The sequence below is a fragment of the Callorhinus ursinus genome, unplaced genomic scaffold, assembly GCF_003265705.2.
Source record: "Callorhinus ursinus isolate GAN/ISIS: 27379988/994484 unplaced genomic scaffold, GSC_fseal_2.0 scaffold27, whole genome shotgun sequence".
NCBI lineage: Eukaryota > Metazoa > Chordata > Mammalia > Carnivora > Otariidae > Callorhinus > Callorhinus ursinus.
In genome coordinates this window covers 1,725,636-1,746,005 of record NW_027397089.1, presented here as the reverse complement: position 1 = coordinate 1,746,005, position 20,370 = coordinate 1,725,636, and the positions used below count along the sequence as shown (strand labels likewise).

Here is a 20,370-nt window from a genome sequence, read left to right as displayed (position 1 = left end):
TTCTCCTAGTCCAGATCTTGCAAATTACGTATATAAAGCAGTGTATTAGTTATCTATTGCTTTATAGCAGATTACCCCAAAAGTTAGTGGCTTAAAACAGTAATTATTTATTATCTCAAACATTTTTTGGGTGTCAGCAGCAGCTTAGCAGGTGGTTCTCGCTCAGCATTTCTCATGAGTTTGCAGTCACTATGCCAACCTGGGCATCTGAGAGCTTGACCAGAGCTGCAGGACCTGCTTCCAGGAAGTTTCACTTACATGGCTGCTGGCAGGAGGTCAACGTGGTGTCTCTATATGGCTACTTGAGTGTTCTTACAACATGGCCGCTAACTTCCTCAGAATGAGCAATCCAAGGGAAACAACAAAAAGGAAGCCCCAACACCTTTTATAAGCTAGTCCCATAAGATGCACACCAATATTCTACTTTACTCTCTTTGCTAGAAATGTATCACTAAGTATAGCCCATGCTCAAGGGAAAGGGAATTAGACTCCACCTCTGGAAGGGAGGAAGGATAAAAAAATGTAGATATGTTTAAAACACTAGAGACAGTAATTATATTTAAACAGAGTTAACAATAATTTCAGCATGCATGTTTTTATCTGAACAATCACAAATGACAAGTAATTTGTAAATAAAATTTGTTGAATTCTATAAACTAAGCTTTACATTAAAATATTTACATATATTAGACAGTTTTTATAACAACCCTAAAAAAAAGCAGATAAAATATTGTCATTATCCCCACTTTACAAATGAAAAAATTAAGGCCCTGAGAGTTTAGTGTGTCCCAATATTACACAACACAAATGAGAGGGCCAGTATTTGAACCCTCAGTTTAACTTCAGAGCCTAATCTCTCTTTTTTTAAAAAATATTTTATTTATTTCTCTGAGAGAGAGAGCATGAGCACAAGCAGGGGGAGAGGCAGAGGGGGAGTGAAAGGGAGAAGCAGACCCGAGCAGTGAGCTCGATGTGGGGCTCAATCCCAGTCTCCTGGGATCATGTCCTCAGCTGAAGGCAGCCACTTAACTGACTGAGCCACCGAGGCGCCCCTAGAGCCTAATCTCTTAACCAACACCATGCCACCACGCTTTGAAATCCTAAGCATTTTGAAAGACAAGGGATCTTAGGAAACTAAGGCAGATGTTATCAACCACTTCAATTTTGCCATATACCCACTTTTTCCTTCTAATTTTGTTTTTTATTCAAATTTTTTAAATTAATTGACCATCATGGAAATTTTTAAAAACATAAAAATAATAAAAAGCCTCTTATATAATAATGAAGACATTTTTATAGTTCTATACCATAAAATTGGCTACATTAATTGATTGAAATTATAATGTAAAAGTTTAATATTTAGCACAAAGCAGTTAATGATTGCTTTTGATGTTAATCTGAACTGAACCTTCCTTTAAATAAAATTTTACAGTATTCTTTTCCCCTGATAAGATATGAAGCTAATTAAAATTAAAACTCATTATTGATTTTGAACATATAAAAATGTATTCTATATCTGCCTTAAGGGAAGAAATACAAATCAGGATAGTTCTGAGCAACTTTTTCATCATCATTTTAACATTTTAACTAAGGGTTTATATTTCTAGAAAATAATATATTTTCTCTATTCCTGTGGAACTGAAATTGCAACAAGGTGACCATTTTTCCCATCATTTCATTTCTTAGTAGAAAGATAATCATTGGATGTTCTATTCATCATTATGGAATATTTAAAGCACTGATTTCTGCATTAGTCCTAATTCCATAATAAATTGCTCTAAGAATTCCTCATATGCTTTGGATGATAAGGATACTTAGGACATAAAATTATACATTCTTTTTAATATATGCTTTGCATTATGTCAGGATTATTTAAAATAATTTACAGCTATTAAAATGAGATTTTCCTCTTAATGACAAAGTTGTAATGAGTTATGAAAAGGTTTTTTAAGTCTAAAAACTCATTTCACAAAATAATTATGTGTGTTAGTTACTAATTAATTAATTACTAACTAATTAATTAGTTACTAACTAATTAATTACTAACAAGCAATTAATTTTTACTTGTTAAAACAAATTAAAATAAGCTTATGTGTGGCTCTAGCACAAAAGTAAAGCACAGGATATTTTTGAAAATAAGTACATTCAATTTTGTTGTTTATTAATGAAGAGGGCAGTGGATGCCCTATTTTATCTTTCCATTTTAACTAACAACCTTTCCCATATATAAAATAATGAATGTTAATTTGTAGAACACATAGAACATAAAGAACAGAATTCAAAATGAGCACTAATCCCACCACGCAGACTTAAGTGGGGAGGGATGTCCGTCTCTCAACCATCTTTCCCTCCATTTGGCTCCCTGAAAACTTGTACTGAGGATTTAGATTCAGTTCCAAGAGAGAAGACTATACAGTCTCTGTTGCTGCCTAGAGCCTATAACACTTTTCAGCAGGGCTAACAAGTTGACAAAATGCTGAAAAGAAGCTCTAAGGAGTTGTCTCTTTACTCTTTGAAATGGATCCGTTGCTGCCCAGAGATTGCTTAGGTGGGGAGAAGCTGCAAGTCTCCCTTTTATTCAATAAGCAAACATCTGTTGAGCTTCTATCTTATGCATACAGTGTTAAGACCCTTGGTTGTTAAAACGATAGCATCTAGATGGAAGAAAAGATATACATATCAATATTAAATTGCACAGGTTTCTATAAATGCCAAAATAAGCGAAAAGTAGGCCAGCACTTTTAGAGCTCTAGTAGGAGAAATCACTTGGACAGGTGTAACCACTTCTCTATTGATCACTTCAGGAGACTTTCTTTAAAGGGTCACTGGCCCCATGCCCATTACGAATATCTCTTCTGATGCTCTACACTATTATTATATTTTGTTATAACAACTTAAGGAGTCCTCAGACTCACAATGCGAGGAGAGCAATGACTGCCTTTTACAACCTTTGCGCTAAACATGGTGGTACCAGGACATTCTTTCTTTCTTTCCTTTTCTATTCCCTGTTCTTTTTCCGCTATGGAATATATGTATATGCTTATTCATATTTCATAGGAAAAGCTAGGGTTTATCGGAGACTGAGTAACAGCAAAGAAAACATTAAAAATTACATTTTTCTGTTCAACTTTCAACATTTGCGCTAGGCCTAAATTCACCAACTAGGGTTTATTTAATTTTTTAGAAGGCCTCCCTTGCCATCTGAAGATTATTTGAACTTGGTTTGATAAATAAATATTTATGAATCTGTATCACAAATTGTTACCATGAAAATATGAGGGTTTGTTAGGATTACAGACTACATTAATTGCCAGACTGACATGGGACTGGTTTTCCTATTTGCCATTTTAGCACCTATAGATATATACTGCAGTTGTTTAGGATGAGGTTAACAGAAAACCGTAGCTAAAAATCAAATCAAATACTGTCTCATTGAAGACCTACTTAACTCTTCTGCCTTACTTACCCAAGGAAAAAAAAAGTGCTTTGAAAGAATTAATTGGTCAGTGCTGTTAAAATTCATTCATTATCATCATCGTTTTCAGCTTCAATTTGGGAGACTATTTTTTATAACCTTAAAGGGGTATGATCTCCATCCTGTAAGTATTTGAACTGGGTTCAAAGAATTGTTTAAGATGCAAATAATAATAAAAAATCCTTCCTTAGCAATAGATATTGGCATAGGTTTTTTTTATAAGAAATGAATTTGGAGGTAGGAAAAGCAGAAAAATAGAGGATTAGAGAGAGATAAAAGGAAAAAAAATCACACACAAGGGTGAGAAGAAGTGTATGGAAGGAAAAATTAATAAACCTCATTTAGTTTAACATAATTATTCCTTTTCTTAAGCTTTAAAATAGCTCATGACCTTTTTCCTGAGGCACTTAAGACTTAGAATCACATGAGTGACTTTCATGGTTTTATAAGTTTCTGGGAAATTTTAATTCTCTAAGACACAACAAAATCCCAATAGATATTCATTTTTATATGACATTGGGAAAGTGGCATGTGGGCTAATTCATGGAAAAAAGAATTAAAGCCTCCAGCAACCTTTCTTGCAATTGTGCGCACACCGGAATAGAAAAGCAAGGAAGAATATAGAAATAAAAATGTAAAAATACTGCTCTTAAAAGATATTTAAGGAAGTTTAAATCTAATCATATAAAAGTTCTGGGTGTGTGTGTGTGTGTGTGTGTGTGTGTGTATCCTGATCAATATCATACCATGGTGTTAATAAAGCACATATTCGAGAGGTGGGATTGATTACAGGTACTGTTATAAAATGTGTTTTAATAGCAGTTAAAGAGCATGTATTCTAAAATAAGACTGATCTGGGTTCAAGTCCTGTCCTCCGGAACCCCGGTTAACTGCTGCTATGCTGCCGAACTGAACTATCCGACACTTGGGCAGGCACTCTTCAGTGTATTCAATATGTGTGGCACTTGCTAGAGTAGTGCTATGTGATAGTCGTAGAAACTTTATGAAGATTATGTAAGAAAAGGATTGTAAAGTATTTGGCTTCATAATCAGTAACTACTCAATAAATGGTAGTATTATTGTTTATTTTTGTCTGCTTTGCTTGAGAACTTCAAAAAAAAAATCTCTCTGATCATGCATTGCTTTTGTAACAAGAATAAAAACAAGAAAGGCCTTCAAAAATAATGGGGATGGGGCGCCTGGGGGGCTCAGTTGGTTAAGCGACTGCCTTCGGCTCAGGTCATGATCCCGGAGTCCCGGGATCGAGTCCCACATCGGGCTCCCTGCTCAGCGGGAAGCCTGCTTCTCCCTCTGACCCTCCCCCGTCTCATGTGCTCTCTCTCTCTCTCATTCTCGCTCTCTCAAAAAAATAAATAAATCTTTAAAAAAAAATAATGGGGATGGAAGAGGTTACTTCTGAAATGTATAGAGGGTAGGAAGGCACTTCTAATGAAAAGCTAAAATTTTTCCAAAATGAGAGCCAACCATTCCTATATTGATTTTCCCATTATTTTATCAGAAAGTGCAGGGAGAGTAAGGCTGACTGGATCCATAAGCATTATGTGTGTGGGGTTTATTCTGAAGGTAGAATGCAGTACATTGCTTATCTAAAATCACGCAATATGAACTAGATCTATGTAAAGATGAATGAGATAAATATTTATTCCAGTCATAGCTACTCCATTATATTGAAATCATAATTAGCTATCACCATAATTATTGCTTCACATTAAAAAAAGAATTCTAGCCATAACAATTCCTTTATATTTGAAAAGATATGCCATTTTCTTAGATGGTAGATTAAGACAGCCACACATTCTTTGAGATAGTCTCCCCCTGAGAGGTGAAGGTTACTTGGAAACTGGGCTGGCCTTAGTGACTTGCATAACCAAGAGAATTTAGCAAAAACAACTTTCTGAGGCTTCTAATGCTATGGTGTAAAGAAACCTACAGCTTCTGCCCCAGCCTGTTAGAGAATACTCACTGTGGGGAAGCTGGCTGCCATGTATGAAATCTGACTACCAAGACATGGCCATACCGTGATGAGGTCCATGACAACCACGTGGACAGGGTGTAAGTAGAAAAAGGGAGAGACGTCCAGGCAACCCAGCTATTTCAGTCATCCTATCTTGAGCATCAGACAAGAGCAAAGAAGCCATCTTAGGGGACATGTTAACCACCCGAGATGTGACATGGAGAAGTACTGAGTCATCCAACCCACAGCAGAATGAAGACCAGATATGTGGTTCTAGTTGAATAATTCCAGCCACCTCTAGCCAATCAAGCCATCCTAGGTAAGGTCCTAGACATCTTGAATAAACCACCTCCTATTGTATTGTGCTCAAATTCCTGAACCCCAAATCATGAATATAATGGCTACATGACTGACTACAGCATAAGCAGTAATACAATATTAAAAGATCCAACAAATTATTTTTTTTCAAGAGATCAAATCCTTGTGATATATTCTTACCAAAGCAAATTCATGCGATATCCTTCCATCTGGAGGCAGTTTTGCACCAAAGCCTAGAGCTGGGAACATTTTATCACTGTCGTAATCTTGAACGATTTCTCCCACTGCTTTCAGGGCCATTCCATAGGCATTCAGTTGGTAAGGATTCATGTAGTGGAGAGAAGTGGGCTGGGCAGGGTTGCCTGATGACAGAAAAAAATATTTCAAACATGACTGATCAGGCTAAAGATGTCATTTTTTTTTACATTTTTCTTGATGCCTATTTCAGAATGAAATACTTAAAATTATGTTTTCTGCCTACATCCATATTGTATCTAATAATTTCTTTTGGTTGGAGATTAACATAGAAATATTTATTATATTATATCAGACATGTATAAGGCTTTCCAAAGATATGCCAAAGCATATGCAGATTTTTTCAGAAATTATTCCTCATTGTCAATGCCACGGGCTACTCCTGAATCTCAGTTACAGAAGAAGTATTAAAGTACTTTTGTTAAACTGATTTTATAGTCATCTTTATCTAAAAAAAAAAGCATGTGCCTTTAGCTTGAACCCTTATGTTTATAATTAGAGAACTATGAAGCCTTCCCAAAGTTCTATTACAAATATAAATGGAATATTTTAGAAATATCTCAATTTAATCACTTAAAAAGGAAAGCATAGTGATTTTCAAATTCAAGCTAATTAAATATCTATATCTGAAAAATGATTCAGAGTTTCTAACTAGACATTAAACTAGGAGCCAGAGGCTCAGAGTTCAATCTTGCAATTTCCAAGACAACACCTATAAAATGTCTGCAATAAATCCTACCACAGTGTTAACTGGAAGGACAAAATGAGATTATGTATGTGAAAGTGATTAAAAATAATAAAGCACCATAGAAATGTAAGGTTTAACTGCTACTGTTATTACTGTCTGGGTCAGCCACAAGGTTCTGAAATTTCAATATACTTCTACTACGTAAGATGTTGCATTTGAGTAGAGATGAATTTGAGAGAGTAATATAAGTGCTACCACTCAAAACACATTGAGATTCACATTGAGTTGCCCTAATTACCAGCACAAAGGCTGCTTGAAAGTCCATATAGTTTCTTAAGTGAAAATGGAAAGTTAAATGGGACTTGTAATAGCATATAAAGCTCAATTCTACATTAAAACATTGCCTGAAGGAGGAAAGCCTCGGGGCACACAGTTCTTTTCTGATAAGAAAAAAAAAATAATAATAATAAGCACTTGAGATCCGGAGAGAAACAAAATTAAGAAGCGATCTCCCCTTGGTTTATAATACATATAATTATACACAGAACATTTCTGGTCTAAAAATAATGCATTGCACAAATGCATTTATATTTACAAACGGTTACCGGCATTTAAGGGCTAGTTCCACATGACAAAATTTCTGAAAAAGTTATCTTCTGACCAAATGGCCTTAACATTCATTCCCCTCAATTTGGTTGAACTTTGGAAAGGTTTCTTCATAACTGTAGGCCCCTGACCTTCCTTTTCTTAGAGCATTTGCTTTAGAAAACTTGCATTTGTAAATTCTTTCTCTGCACCTTTGAGATGTAAATCTTCTACAACCCAGGGCTGTTTTTCTCCAGGACCCGGGAGCCTTCCATGAAATGTAATCATGGAGAAAGACAGCACTCCTGTCCCCTAGTCTCTTTGCGAAGGTAGGAGCCTAACTTTAATAAGTGCTAATTAGTAAACAGACCAATGTCCCCTCTAATGTCCCTCAGCATTTTCCATTAGATCACGGCAGTACTTAAAATCCCTCCCACCTTTTGTTTTGGAGGTGTTGGGTTCAATTTTTCCCTTGTATCGCAAAAGCCTTGACTTCTGTGGCAACAGTCCTGATTAAAATCTTCCTTGTCTGTTTAAATTACCTGGTGCAATTTTTCAATGACACTCTCTTCTAAAGTTAGAATTTTGCACTTGATCAAAAGCCCACTGGAGCCACAGGGGGGCAATATCATTACTTGACTAAGTGGTTATTTAACATAACTTTCAAATATAAGAATTGTTACCCAATGGCTGCAATATGGCAACAAAGTCCATTTTATTAAGAAAACTGGAACTTAAAATGGAGATACAAATATCATTCATACCGCAGCATGTCTAAACACCTTCACCCACCATGCATAGCAGGGCTGGATCCCACCCATGCAAATATGTTGCCTGTCTCTTTCCAGCATCTTCATCAGACCATCTCTTCACTGTAACACTAATGAGATCTTCCTTCCTGTCTCTATCTCTCAAGTAGCCACCCTGTCCTGGAAGTCGCTTTACTCCCCTCCAGCTTATGTTTTACTTGCACCAGACAGCCTTCCTTGCTTATTCCAGCCCTTATTGTCTTTCCTCTCCCACTTTTAGGACTCCTGTGCTCTGCACCACAAAATATGGCGATTAAAAATCTGCCACATTGACTGTCCATTCCTTGAATCTGGGACCACATTTGTGCCACCTCTGTATATGCACCAATGCATATGAACAATGAATTTGTGGTAAGTTGATAACATTGGGAGGCAACAATATCCATGATAATTATAATAGCATGGGATCTAACATGTATTAAACACCTTACTTCATATCTTTCTTAACCTTTCAACAAACCTATGACGTAGGTACTTTTTTATTATACCCAATTTTCAGATTAAATACTTTACGCCTAATCACACTGTAAAAGTTGGTAAAACTAGAACGTAAATCTAGGCAATCTGATTCCATAGCCCTTATTCATAGCTAGAACTCTATACTCACGATTCTGTAATATTTTAAACACTGGATATCATCAAACTTATATCTGATTTTGTCTTAGACGTATATTATGCCTTCATTAAAAAATCACACGTGACTACACTTTTTAAAAAGCTTTATTGAGATATAATAAGATATAACTTACAATTTAACCATTTAAAATATACAAGTGATTTTTAATATACTCATAGATAAGTACAACCATCACTCCAGTTTTAGAACATTTTTATCACCTCAAAGGGAAACCCTGTACCTCTTCACTATCCCTCCCCTTATCACTCCATCCAGCCCAGCTCCAAACAATGATTAATCTTTCCATCTCTATTAATTTGCTTATTCTGGACATTACATATAAATAGATTCACATAGTATGTCGTCTTTGTGACTAGCTTCTCTCACTCAGCATAATGATTTCACGGTTCATTTATGCCATAGCATGTATCGGTAATTCATATTTCATTCCTGTTTATTGCTGAATAGTATTCTCCTGTATGGATAGACTACATTTTAAAATCATTTGTAGGTAGCTATCCTGCTGTCCCAGCTTTGTTTTTTGAAAAAGACCATTCTTTCCCTGTTGAATTGTCTTGGTACCATTCTCAAATCAATTAAACTTAGACTCATGGGTTTATTTCTGGAAACTCCACTCTATTTCATGGCACTATATATCTATCTTTACACCAGCACCATGCTTTCTTTCTTGGTTACTGTTGCTTTGTAGCAAGTTTCAAAATGGGAAGTAAGAGTCTTTCCACTTTGTTCTCTCTTGTCAAGCCTGCTTTGGTTCTTCTAGGTCCACATGAATTTCTGGGGCATCCATTTATGCAAAACAGGCCTTTCAGGTTTTGAATGAAATTGCACTGAATCTGTTGATTGCTTTGAGAAATGTTGTCCTCTTAACAGTTGAACTTTCCAACCCATGAAAATGGCCTATCTTTCCACTTATTTCAGTCTTTAATTTCTTTCAAGAACTTTTTTCAGAATATCGTTTTTATAGTATAAAGTTTGCACTTTGTTATATTTATTTCTAAGTATTATATTCCTTTTAATACTACTGTAAATGGAATTTTCTTAATTTCATTTTCAGACTGTTAACTGGAAGTGTATAGAAAAAGACCTTATTTTATATATTGGTATTTTATCCTTCAATCTTGCTAAGCTCATTTGTTAGTTTTAATAGATTTTTAGTGAATTCTTTGGGATTTTATATATATATTATATATATATGTGTATATATATATATATATATATATGATTATGTCATCTGCAAATAGAAATAGTTTTACTTCCTTCTTTTCAATCTGGGTATTTTTTATTTCTTTTTCTTGACTAATTGCTATGACTACAACTTCCAGTACAATGTTGAATAGAAGTGGCAAAAGCAGACATCCTTGCCCTATTTCTCATTTTAGGGGGAATGCATTAAACTATGTTAGGTATGGGTTTTTCATATTTTCCCTTCATCAGATTAGAAAGTCAACTTCTCTTCCTAGTTTGTTAAGTGTTTTTATCCTGAAAATGTGTTGGACATTGCAAAATGTTTTTTTTTCTGCACCAATTGACAGGACCATGTGATTTTTACATTTTCTTCTATTGACATGGTAAGTTATTTGATTTTTGAATATTAAGCCAACCCTGCATTCCTGAGATAAATTTTACTTCCTCAGGGTGTATAATTTTCTTTTTATGTTGCTGGATTCAACTTGGTAGTGTTTAATTGAGGATTGCTATATCCATATCCATAAAAGATATTGATCTTTAGTTATTCTTTTCTTTGTCTAGTTTTGGCATCAAGGTAATACTAACTTCATATGTTGAGTTGGGAGGTTTTCTCTCCTCTTATATTTTTTGGAGGAGTTTGTGAAGAATTTATATCAGTTCTTCTTTGGTAGAATTCACCAGTGAAGTTTATCTGGACCTGGACCCAGATAAACTTTGTGGATAATTTTTTTATTACGAATTCAATCTCTTATTATAGGTCTATTCAGATGGTATCTTTTTAAGTCAGTTTCAAGAGTTTGTGTCTTATTATTCAATAGACTTTTGCTCTTCTAGTTGTTATGCTAATATTCATCAGTGAACAAAAGCTAGTATTTTAAACCATTTAGACTTTAGGTTTTATTTCTGTATTTCATATTTTACTGAATAAAATACATGAATAAAAATAATTAACTTGAAGTCAAAGTGTTGGAGAATATACTTAACATGTAACCAAAGGTGAGTTAAATTAGATTTCGATCTACTCATCTCTGTTCTTAACTCCAGTATTAACAAGCCAAGATGTAGTTAGTAAAATGATTTTCTGGATATGAGTTTCCTCATTTGAATAAGAGGATGGGTTGGAGTAAACGATCTCTAAGGTTCTTCCTTACCTAAAAATTCTATTACTTTGTGAAATGTGACTCAAAGTGCAAGAAATGTGAGGTAAAGAGAAAATAATGTGAGAACCATAAGCACAATAAGTAATTTGGGGAAAAAACTGATAAATATAACTGACTGCAAAACCTGGTAAAAATTAAACAATGAGATTCATGTTCTTATGATACATAATAACTCAATTCAAATGATCTGTTTCATACAATGGTACTTCAAAATAAAATTTTAAAAAGTTCATTATCTTTTCTTTCTTGAAATGTTTGATAAACAAATTATGAATATCTGTGCATGGCATATTCTATGATAATACCCCTCAATTAAATATAAATGTGTTAAAATGAGTAATTCTTAAAAATAGTCAAATAAAAATGAAGTGAGTTGCATAGAGTACATGATTTGAATTACATTTATGTATATTAATACACACAAAAGTACTAAAAGTGAAGATAATTCAACACACTTCAGCATTATAACTATGTATGAAGACAAAGGGAGGGTCGAAGAAATGGGGCCAAAATATACAATGGGCTTAACTAGATCTCAGATTTTCTTTTTAAAAATATCTGAAACAAAAATTATAGTAGTTCAATATTTAATAAATTTGAATGGGAGTGTTAGGCCTTTTTTTTTATATTTCTTCTAGTCATTTGTATACCTAATTATTTCATTATAGTAAAAAGAAAGGAAACATGACCTGAATTTTATATGACACACTTCAGAAGTAAATATAGGAATAAAATATCTAACCTCATGAAGATAAATCTTTACATTTCAATTAATTGCTGATATTTTGTAGTAGTGATAGTCATAATACTCACCATTTGATGCTGTAAAATCAATAGCCACTGTGAAATTGATTTGCGTTCTAGAATATAAGTAAATAAGAATCATTAATAATTAATCTCATAGAAAAGAGTTTGATTTCCACTTGTGTTATCAAATTTTTTAACATTATTAAATTTCCTAAATGTTATTATTAGCAGGGATATTCAGTAAACACTGGATAGCAGCAGGACAGGCAGTTTTAGAAGGTAAAAATTGGGCAAGATATCTTTACAATCATACAATTGTAAAATAAGAAACAAAGTGTCAGGAATGAAAATAGCTCCTATTTGGGAACACAATAACTAAGTGAGGGGCTCATAATAAAGAAGTCAGTCAAACTGCAAATAATGATTTGCCAGTCTCCAATGTCAGCATTTATTATCAATTTGCTTTTAAAACCATTCTGTAGTCATTGTTGAATCATTATACCCTTAGAAGTGTGGCAGAGCTAAAATCATCTCTAATCATATCATCCCTTAAACTAATTCTTTTCACAACACTTAACACACAGGATTTTCTCCTGCTTTCTTCAGAAATGAAGTATTTCAGATACTAATCTATCCCTCAGTACTCAGAACATTCCTGTGTGTGTGAATTTATAGACATAGATAAATATTTATATAGCTGATGTTGGTTTTATATAATATAAATTTTCAGCACATGGTAGTTACCCAAAATTATTTTACTGGGTTAGTTCTTTTATCTTCTTTTTTATTTTCTAATAGAAACCAAAGAGGTGGTATTTGCATAAAATATTCACTCCTTTGGATACATTTCCAACTCCTATATGTAATTTTACCTCTTTCTTACAAAAGAAAGCAAAAAAACAAAAATAAGCAACAATGATATTACTGGGATAACCTGCAATCATATCTAATTTTAAAAAAATTTAAAAAGTAAGTCATTTGAAAACATGAGTACTATAAATCACCTTATTTTTAGAAACATTACTTTTGACACATTGCACAACTTATTTCACACTTTAAAATTTGGAACTGCTGTTTAAATAGTGTCGTTGATGATGATGATGACGATGATGGGTACTACAGCATAGGATCCCTTATAGTTCTCTTAGTATAAATTATAGTAATATTTCCTTCTTTTTCTAAAAATTCAGTTTTAAAATTCCTAAATACTACTCAGGTATTGAAACAAATTCACACATTTTTTTTTTCCTAAGGAATGAACAACCTTTTGGGCTTTACATTTAATAAAAACTAATATAGATTCTCTTTATAGCTATAAGGCAGTTTTTTTCCTCACAGGAGAAATTAGGTTTATAGGCTAAGAATATAGGCTAATTTGGAGCATACCACTAACCAATATGAACCAAAAGGAGTTAAAAACTTTTAGAAAAAGAATATAATGAGACATTTGGGAGAACACTTTGAGATAATAAGTCCCTTTGAGGAATTGAAAAGAACAGTCACCAACAGCACATTGCTTCGTCATTCTACTGCTAGGGAAAGAAGTGACTGGAATACAGGGTGGTAAGATGTATCAGAAAGGGTACAGCTTTTGAGTCTGAAAAAACAGGGTTTAAATTACAGCAACTCAGTTGCTGACATTAGCCAAGTTTCAAAATTCTCAGAGGTCAGGTGCCTGGCACACAACAATAACAAGAACTAACAGAAAAACAAAATGAAACATGATATCTCTATATATTTATATATGTGTATATATGTAACGCATTATATATATATTATGTATAAGCATATAAAACGTGCTTTTACATAGCTTTTATCAACTAACTTCGTAACTTTTTAAAGATACTGTTATTCTCCTTTTATAGACAATGAAAACTATGCTCACAAAACTTAGTAACTTTTGACATGAGTAATAAATGCCAGTATTGAAATTTGAATTCACAAACCTCAAAGACCATATTCATAAACACCATACTACTCTATTTCTACAATTAAGTATTTGTAAACTGCTTGACTATAATAACATAATAAAAGATAGTAATTATTATGTCACAAACATAAAAATGATACTATGCAAATATCCTCAATGATAAGAATGTCAGGGCACATTCTTCTGCTTGGGCAAATAAGCCGTTATATCAAGTATGTTGTTAAATATATAAATCACAAAATTATCAGCACAAATTCCTTTTTATGTAACTTTTTCCAAATGACACCTCTTTAGAAATGAAAACTCTGAGCTGCAAGAACATATGTTTTAGCACATTATAAAGGTCAATTTAGGAGTTGAGTCTTCAGTTTGATCTCCGTCAGGTTGTAGGAATAGATACCTTGTCTTGATTCAACTGTTTCTTGCAACAGGGTCTGCAAAATGCTTTGCCAATATTGGAACCTCACTGTATTTACTGGGTGAATGAATGCATTCAACTTATGATTGCTTCTAATATGTTGTCCAGGACAGCCCAAGATGGGTAGCATAACCACCAACTTCTTAGAAGCATTAGTTGCAGGTAAAAAATTTCAATAATCAGGAGATACAATGGTCCTTTCAAAGCCAAAGTTCTTCCTAGCAAAACTATAAGGAAAAGGCATGGCTACCAACTAAAGAACTATACTGTACATAAGAATAAAAAAGAGGAGGGGCGCCTGGGTGGCTCAGTCGTTAAGCATCTGCCTTCAGCTCAGGTCATGATCCCAGAGTCCTGGGATTGAGCCCCGCATCGGGCTCCCTGCTACACAGGAAGCCTGCTTCTCCCTCTCCCACTCCCCCTGCTTGTGTTCCTGCTCTCGCTGTCTTTCTCTCTGCGTCAAATAAATAAAATCTTTAAAAAAAATAAAAAAGAGGAGATATATATTATTAAACTGCCTTATTGAAACCTCTAGCTAACAAAATGTCTAGCTAGCTAAATAAGCTAAATTAGGTACCAAAAAATAATGAAGTGTTAAAAAGAAAAGAAAATTTTAAAAAAGGAAGAAAAGAAGGAAGGAAAAAAGAAAGGGGGAACCTCTTACCACACCATTTGGGTTTTTCCATTTAAAAAATTACAATTCAACATTTATAGAGCATCTTCTGATTGCCAGGCACTGGGTTAAGAAAATAGGAGCACACCAAAACGATCCTTGAACCTCTAGGAGCTTACAATTCCAGCTTTCTACTATTAAAAGCAATGACAAAAAACAGTACAGTGGTTTATCACTGAATTCACAATCAATAGTGTAACTTAAAACTCAACTGTGCATTTACTGTGGGTAACAGCTTATTCATTCCCATGATTCCCAAGTTTCCATTCATATTATAATGTATACTTGTTATACCAAGTGTCACATTCTACGTTATTTTGGAAAATATTAACAAGTTTTGTTGTTGTTGTTGTTTTTTTTTTTTTTAGAGAGAGAGTGCACCTGTGCACAAGCAGGGGCAGGAGTGGGGTGGGGCAGAGAATCTTAAGCAGGCTCCACGCCCAGTGCAGAACCCCAGATAGGGCTGATCTCACAACCCTGAGATCACGACCTGAGCTGAAATCAAGAGTCAGTGCTTAACCAACTGAGCCATCTAGGCACCCCACTAATAAAAATTTTAAAGAAAGTTGCTAGCAATACTATAACTTTAGGCTATTAAGACAGATTTCTCGTAGACTTTGATAAATGATTTGTGTCATAAAAGTAAACCAAACAAAACATCTTCATCGGTAATCCTATTACCCTTTTTCATTCTTCAATATTGCATGAAAGCTAATGTTAGAAAAAAAAATCAATCACACATCAAAGTAAAAAATCTGAATTCACACAAGATGACTCCTGGCAGAATATTCATAAAATGATCACATATAAATCCTTGAAACATTCTGCTTAGAAAGTGTTACTTTAGTTGTCATTTTGCATTTTAGAAGCAGACAAGAAGGAGCAGGATTTCAAGAAACCTAGACAGGAGTAGTATACTCTAGAGTATAAAAAAGGGATGCCTGCCAAATTTCATGAGTTAGTAGTAACATCTCATAAGACTCCCTGATGCATATGTCCTAGTACTGCTAAAATATATACTTGAAAAATGTCCTTTTTTTACTCTGCCACCTTTCCAAAAGCTGTAAATGACAAATCAGATGTGAAGATGGAAGATTTAACCAGCACAGCAAAGATCCATAGGAAACAAGTTTATATGTGTACGTCAGAGAATACTACACATCCGCCTGTGTATCAGCGCGCGCGCGCGCACACACACACACACACACACACACACACACACACACAGAGTAATCCCATCTTAGACAACTTTTCTGTGGTTGTCATTACGTATTTATTATTGAGAACTAACAACTGTGATGGGGGTGCAGAAGGACTGTTTTACTTTCTTCCCAATTTCAAATTCCGTTCAGCTGCACAAACTGCAGTATCAGTATGAAAGATGAACTGGCAGCCATCCTTCTTTAAATTAATCTTGACAAACTTAGGTTCAGATCCACTGGCTGTTGGAATTTAGAACCTCTAAATGAAACTGAGATGCCCACTTAGCTCTAAGATTCCTCTTATTCTTGCCACACTGGCGGCACCAAGACTATGCTTCTTCCTCGATATACTGACATGCATTCTTGTTCTCACTTTGGTTCTGGAATCTACCCTGAATCCCTGGTTCACTTGCCGCAGGGACCATTATCCAGCCCAATCCTTCCTACCCCTAGATCACCATGGGCTAAATCTTACCCCCTTTCGTTTCTTACCTTTTCTCTTTTTCTTAAAGGTAGTTCACCTATCTAAATGACAATAAAGACAATTGCCTGATCCAAATTTCACTGCATCTTCAAAATTCCTGCTTCCCATGCTCATAAACTACTCACAGGTTTAACTGCCCTCAGCAAGTAAGATCTAGAATGACGGCAAGCTTTGATATACACAAATGCAAATTCAAATATAAACACTTTCACCTACTTGCAACATATTCTTGGGAAAGCTATTCAACCTCCCTGCAGCTCCTTTATAGTAAGTTTAGGATAATAAAACCTTCCTTGGATTGTTGTTTTGAGGACAAGCACCTGTCCTTTAGTAGGCACTCAATGAGCAGTTGTTACGCTTGTTATCATCATTATTGATGCTACCTAGCTTTTTGGGATCTGAGTTAGCATACTTCTTTGAAAACTGGAGTGCATCGCGCTTCTCAAATTTCTGGACCTGCCAGAATTTCAGGTTATTTCTGAGAACCTGACCCTCCCATGTCAGATTTCCTTCCCTTCACACCAGCTGCTAAAGGTCTCAACCTGCCCAACCCAAAACTGCAGCACAAATGATCTAGCCTTGTTAGGAGGTGTTATCTGGATACTTCCTCAAACAAATTCCCTTGGAATGAAGTAATTTTAAGCTTTGACCCCTGCCTTGTTTTCTTTTCTATCCTTCCAAACAGTCTGGATTTCTGATGGCTCAGTGAAATGTCAGAAGTCAGAGTAAAAAAATAATGAGACCAACGATGTGGTTTTTCAACTATTTACACTAATATTCTTGGTCCTTACTAAATCTAGTTTTCATCAATTACCAAACCTTTGTGCTTTCTCTGGACTTTGAAGACTGAGTTCAGTATCTTTTTTTTTTTTTTTTTAACACAGTAAGAGTGTTCCAAAGTTCAACTTCACAAGGCCTTGTAGTTCAAGAGCTTCTTATCAAGAAAGGTATGCAAAGTGACCAACTTTTTTCAAATCACTTGTTTAGAAAATATCTTACAAGTGACATAATCAAAATAAACAAAACATCACCCAAACAAAAAAATGCAAGCACTATCCAACAGTCCCACTTAAAGTGAGGTAGATGCTGACGAGGTAATCATCCCTAGTAGAAAGATTTTGGAACTTCTGAATCATAGATTGGAGTTGGAAACCTTGGCAAAACTTCCAAGTCTCTAAGCCCTAGTTTTCTCAAATGATAAACAGGTAACTGCTACACTGACGAAGTCCTCTAATTAATAAAAATAAAACCCTGAAGTACCTGCTCATTAACAAATATTCTACATGTTGGAGGACAAATTTCCTGAGCAATCCATGTCATCCTTTCCTTGCTCAAATTAATCCTTTCCTCTGTTGGGTCAGAAAAGACAGTTCTCTCTTAACATGAACACATACTTCTCTTTCATTAATTCTTCCCATAGTGTTGGTCAGTGGCATATCAAGGATGGGGTAATAAACTCCCAACCAGTGTAGGCAGTAAGAAGTGCGTTGTCTCTAGATGACTTAAAACCAATAATGCAATCTTCTAATACTCAGTCTACATTTTATTATAACCACAAACCAGCAATTCTAAGCGATATAAGTGATAAAATGCTCCTGCTCTACTATAACCTGCCCACCAGGTCTAAGCGCCCACTGAAACTATTTTAGAGATAGTGTGGCTGGAAATGCACACTCTGATCATAAAACATAACTAAGAAACTGCCTGATACAAAACAGATTGTCAATATTTGGGCTAAATTAGTGCTAGTTCTGATGATGAAGCCTACATGCAGTTTTCTTGAAATAAATGGCTCTGAAAAAAATCATCTGAAAAATAACATCAGCTGTCAATGAAACCACACTTAAAAAGATGCCACTGGACATGTCTAGTCTTTTCAAGCATGCATTTAAACATGCATAAAAATTAGTATCATGCATTAACCAAAACAAAGTTTGAGTCTTCATATTTGTAAAAGTTTCCTTTCTAAATCTTAGTTTAGTTTAGTTCATATATAATACTCTATGTGAATGTATTTATAGAAGGCAGAATGGCTTTGTTTTTTTATTAGATTTAGCCCCATTCAGCACTGCAGGGTTTAGCTCTCCACTGATTTGATGAATGCCGAACACTTGGGTGCCACAACAAGAAACACCATAAAAAATCTTAGACATGTATATTCAGTTTTCAAATAAGAAACTGGGTTAGAAAAAAAAACAAACCCCTCACAATATCGCATGTCCTGGCAAGATGTGCTTCCTGAGGCAACCTATACAACATAAAGCTGCCAATTTTATAAAAGTAAGGGAAACATTTGACAACATCATCACACTTGCTTCAAGTATTTTTAAGGGAAAGAAATCCTTATGGAGCTTGTTAATAACAGGACTTAACTGATACTCAACTTACCCTTAAAATAAGTAGTATCAAGAAGCCTACTTTATCCTTTAAAATTAGCTTAGGATAGGTAGGTACCTCCCTCTTCCCCTCCCAAAACTTCTTACTTCAAAAGTGGAATTAAACTTTTTATCTCTTAATTTCAGACAAGTTGTAGAATCAGGGTCAAGGGTTTGGGTTGAGACTGGAATGGAAGGAATGTCTTGGCATCCCTCCATAGAGAAGTGAACTATAAAAAAATTAACATTTATTGACTTCGTAAATTTGAATATATCTTTTTTTCTCTCCAAGTCTCTGATAACTAGGACAATTACCACCAACAATATTATGAAGACCAAATGAGATAAGACACATTGGAACTTTAAACAAATTAAAATTATTCAGAAAAATGGTAGCTAGCATTTATTGAGTGTTAACTCATTTAATCCACATAGCCATTCCATGGGATAGGCACTATTTTATTCCTATTTCATATAAAGGGAAACAGGTTATGATAAGAAGAGGCAGATCTAAGATTTGAACTAGGCAGCTCATGCCAGAACCTAAATTCTTGGTCACTACTATGCACTGCCTCAGTTATCAGCAACTGCATCTTTGCAATTACTTGACTCTGGCCAAATATTTACCTATTAATTTCCCAGAACTTGCCCAGTGAGCATCTTGCCTATTACCCTCTCTCTTGTGGTCCCTTTCTGCTAAGATGTGAGGGAAATAAACAGTCCTGTGCTGCTTCTTTTTTTTTTTCCTAAGATTTTATTTATTTACTTGAGAGAGAGAGAGCGAGAGAGCGAGCGTGCGCCCATGAGTGGGGGGGAGGGGCAGAGGCAGAGGGAGAAGCAGACTCCCCACTGAGCAGGGAGCCTGCAGCTGGGTTCAATCCCAGGACCCTGGGACCGTGACCTGAACGGAAGGCAGACGCTTAACTGACTGAGCCACCCAGGCGCCCCCAGTTTCATGCTTCTAATCTTGATCTTGTCTTTCCTCCAAGTCACTACAAACCCAGATATGAGTTAAATGGAGGTAACTTCTGGCAGAGGCAACATAAAAGCATTTTTTCCTTATCCCAGAAAGCGTGGTTCATCTGTTTTATTTGGTGATTGTGGTATGCATTGTGGAAAGAGGAATGTCACAAGACGATAAATTCTCAGAGAGACAGAAGGGTGTATCACCTAATTCAATGAACTGTCACACTCTGTTTAAAAGTCCTATTTGTTACAATGTTTCATTATGCTAAGAGATTCGGGGGAAAGGGTGGTAACTCAGGTTTAAAATGGCTTTCTCATCAGTCTGGATTTATTCAGTGGCTACTTGGCATTCAGCTCTATAAAAATATTTTAAAATTGCCAGTCTTTTTGAGAAGACAAGTCATATAACATAAGGGACAGATTAAAATAACACCAACGAAACTAGCAACCACTCAATATTAAGTGGTAGGGACTTCTGTAACTCA

At 35.0% G+C, this 20,370-nt stretch overlaps 1 protein-coding gene across 7 annotated transcripts in view; it reads right to left on the bottom strand.

Moving 5' to 3' along the window:
* The window catches only part of CPNE8 (copine 8), a 240,834-nt gene that overhangs the window by 30,114 nt on the left and 190,350 nt on the right, over nt 1–20,370 (bottom strand). For all 7 annotated transcript variants that reach the window (XM_073877714.1, XM_073877713.1, XM_025879525.2 and 4 more), the window contains 2 exons: nt 11,904–11,950; nt 5,949–6,130 (listed from right to left, as the gene is read on the bottom strand). In XM_073877714.1, coding sequence (XP_073733815.1) covers nt 5,949–6,130; nt 11,904–11,950 — 229 coding nt within the window. The remainder of the gene's footprint in view (nt 1–5,948; nt 6,131–11,903; nt 11,951–20,370) is intronic.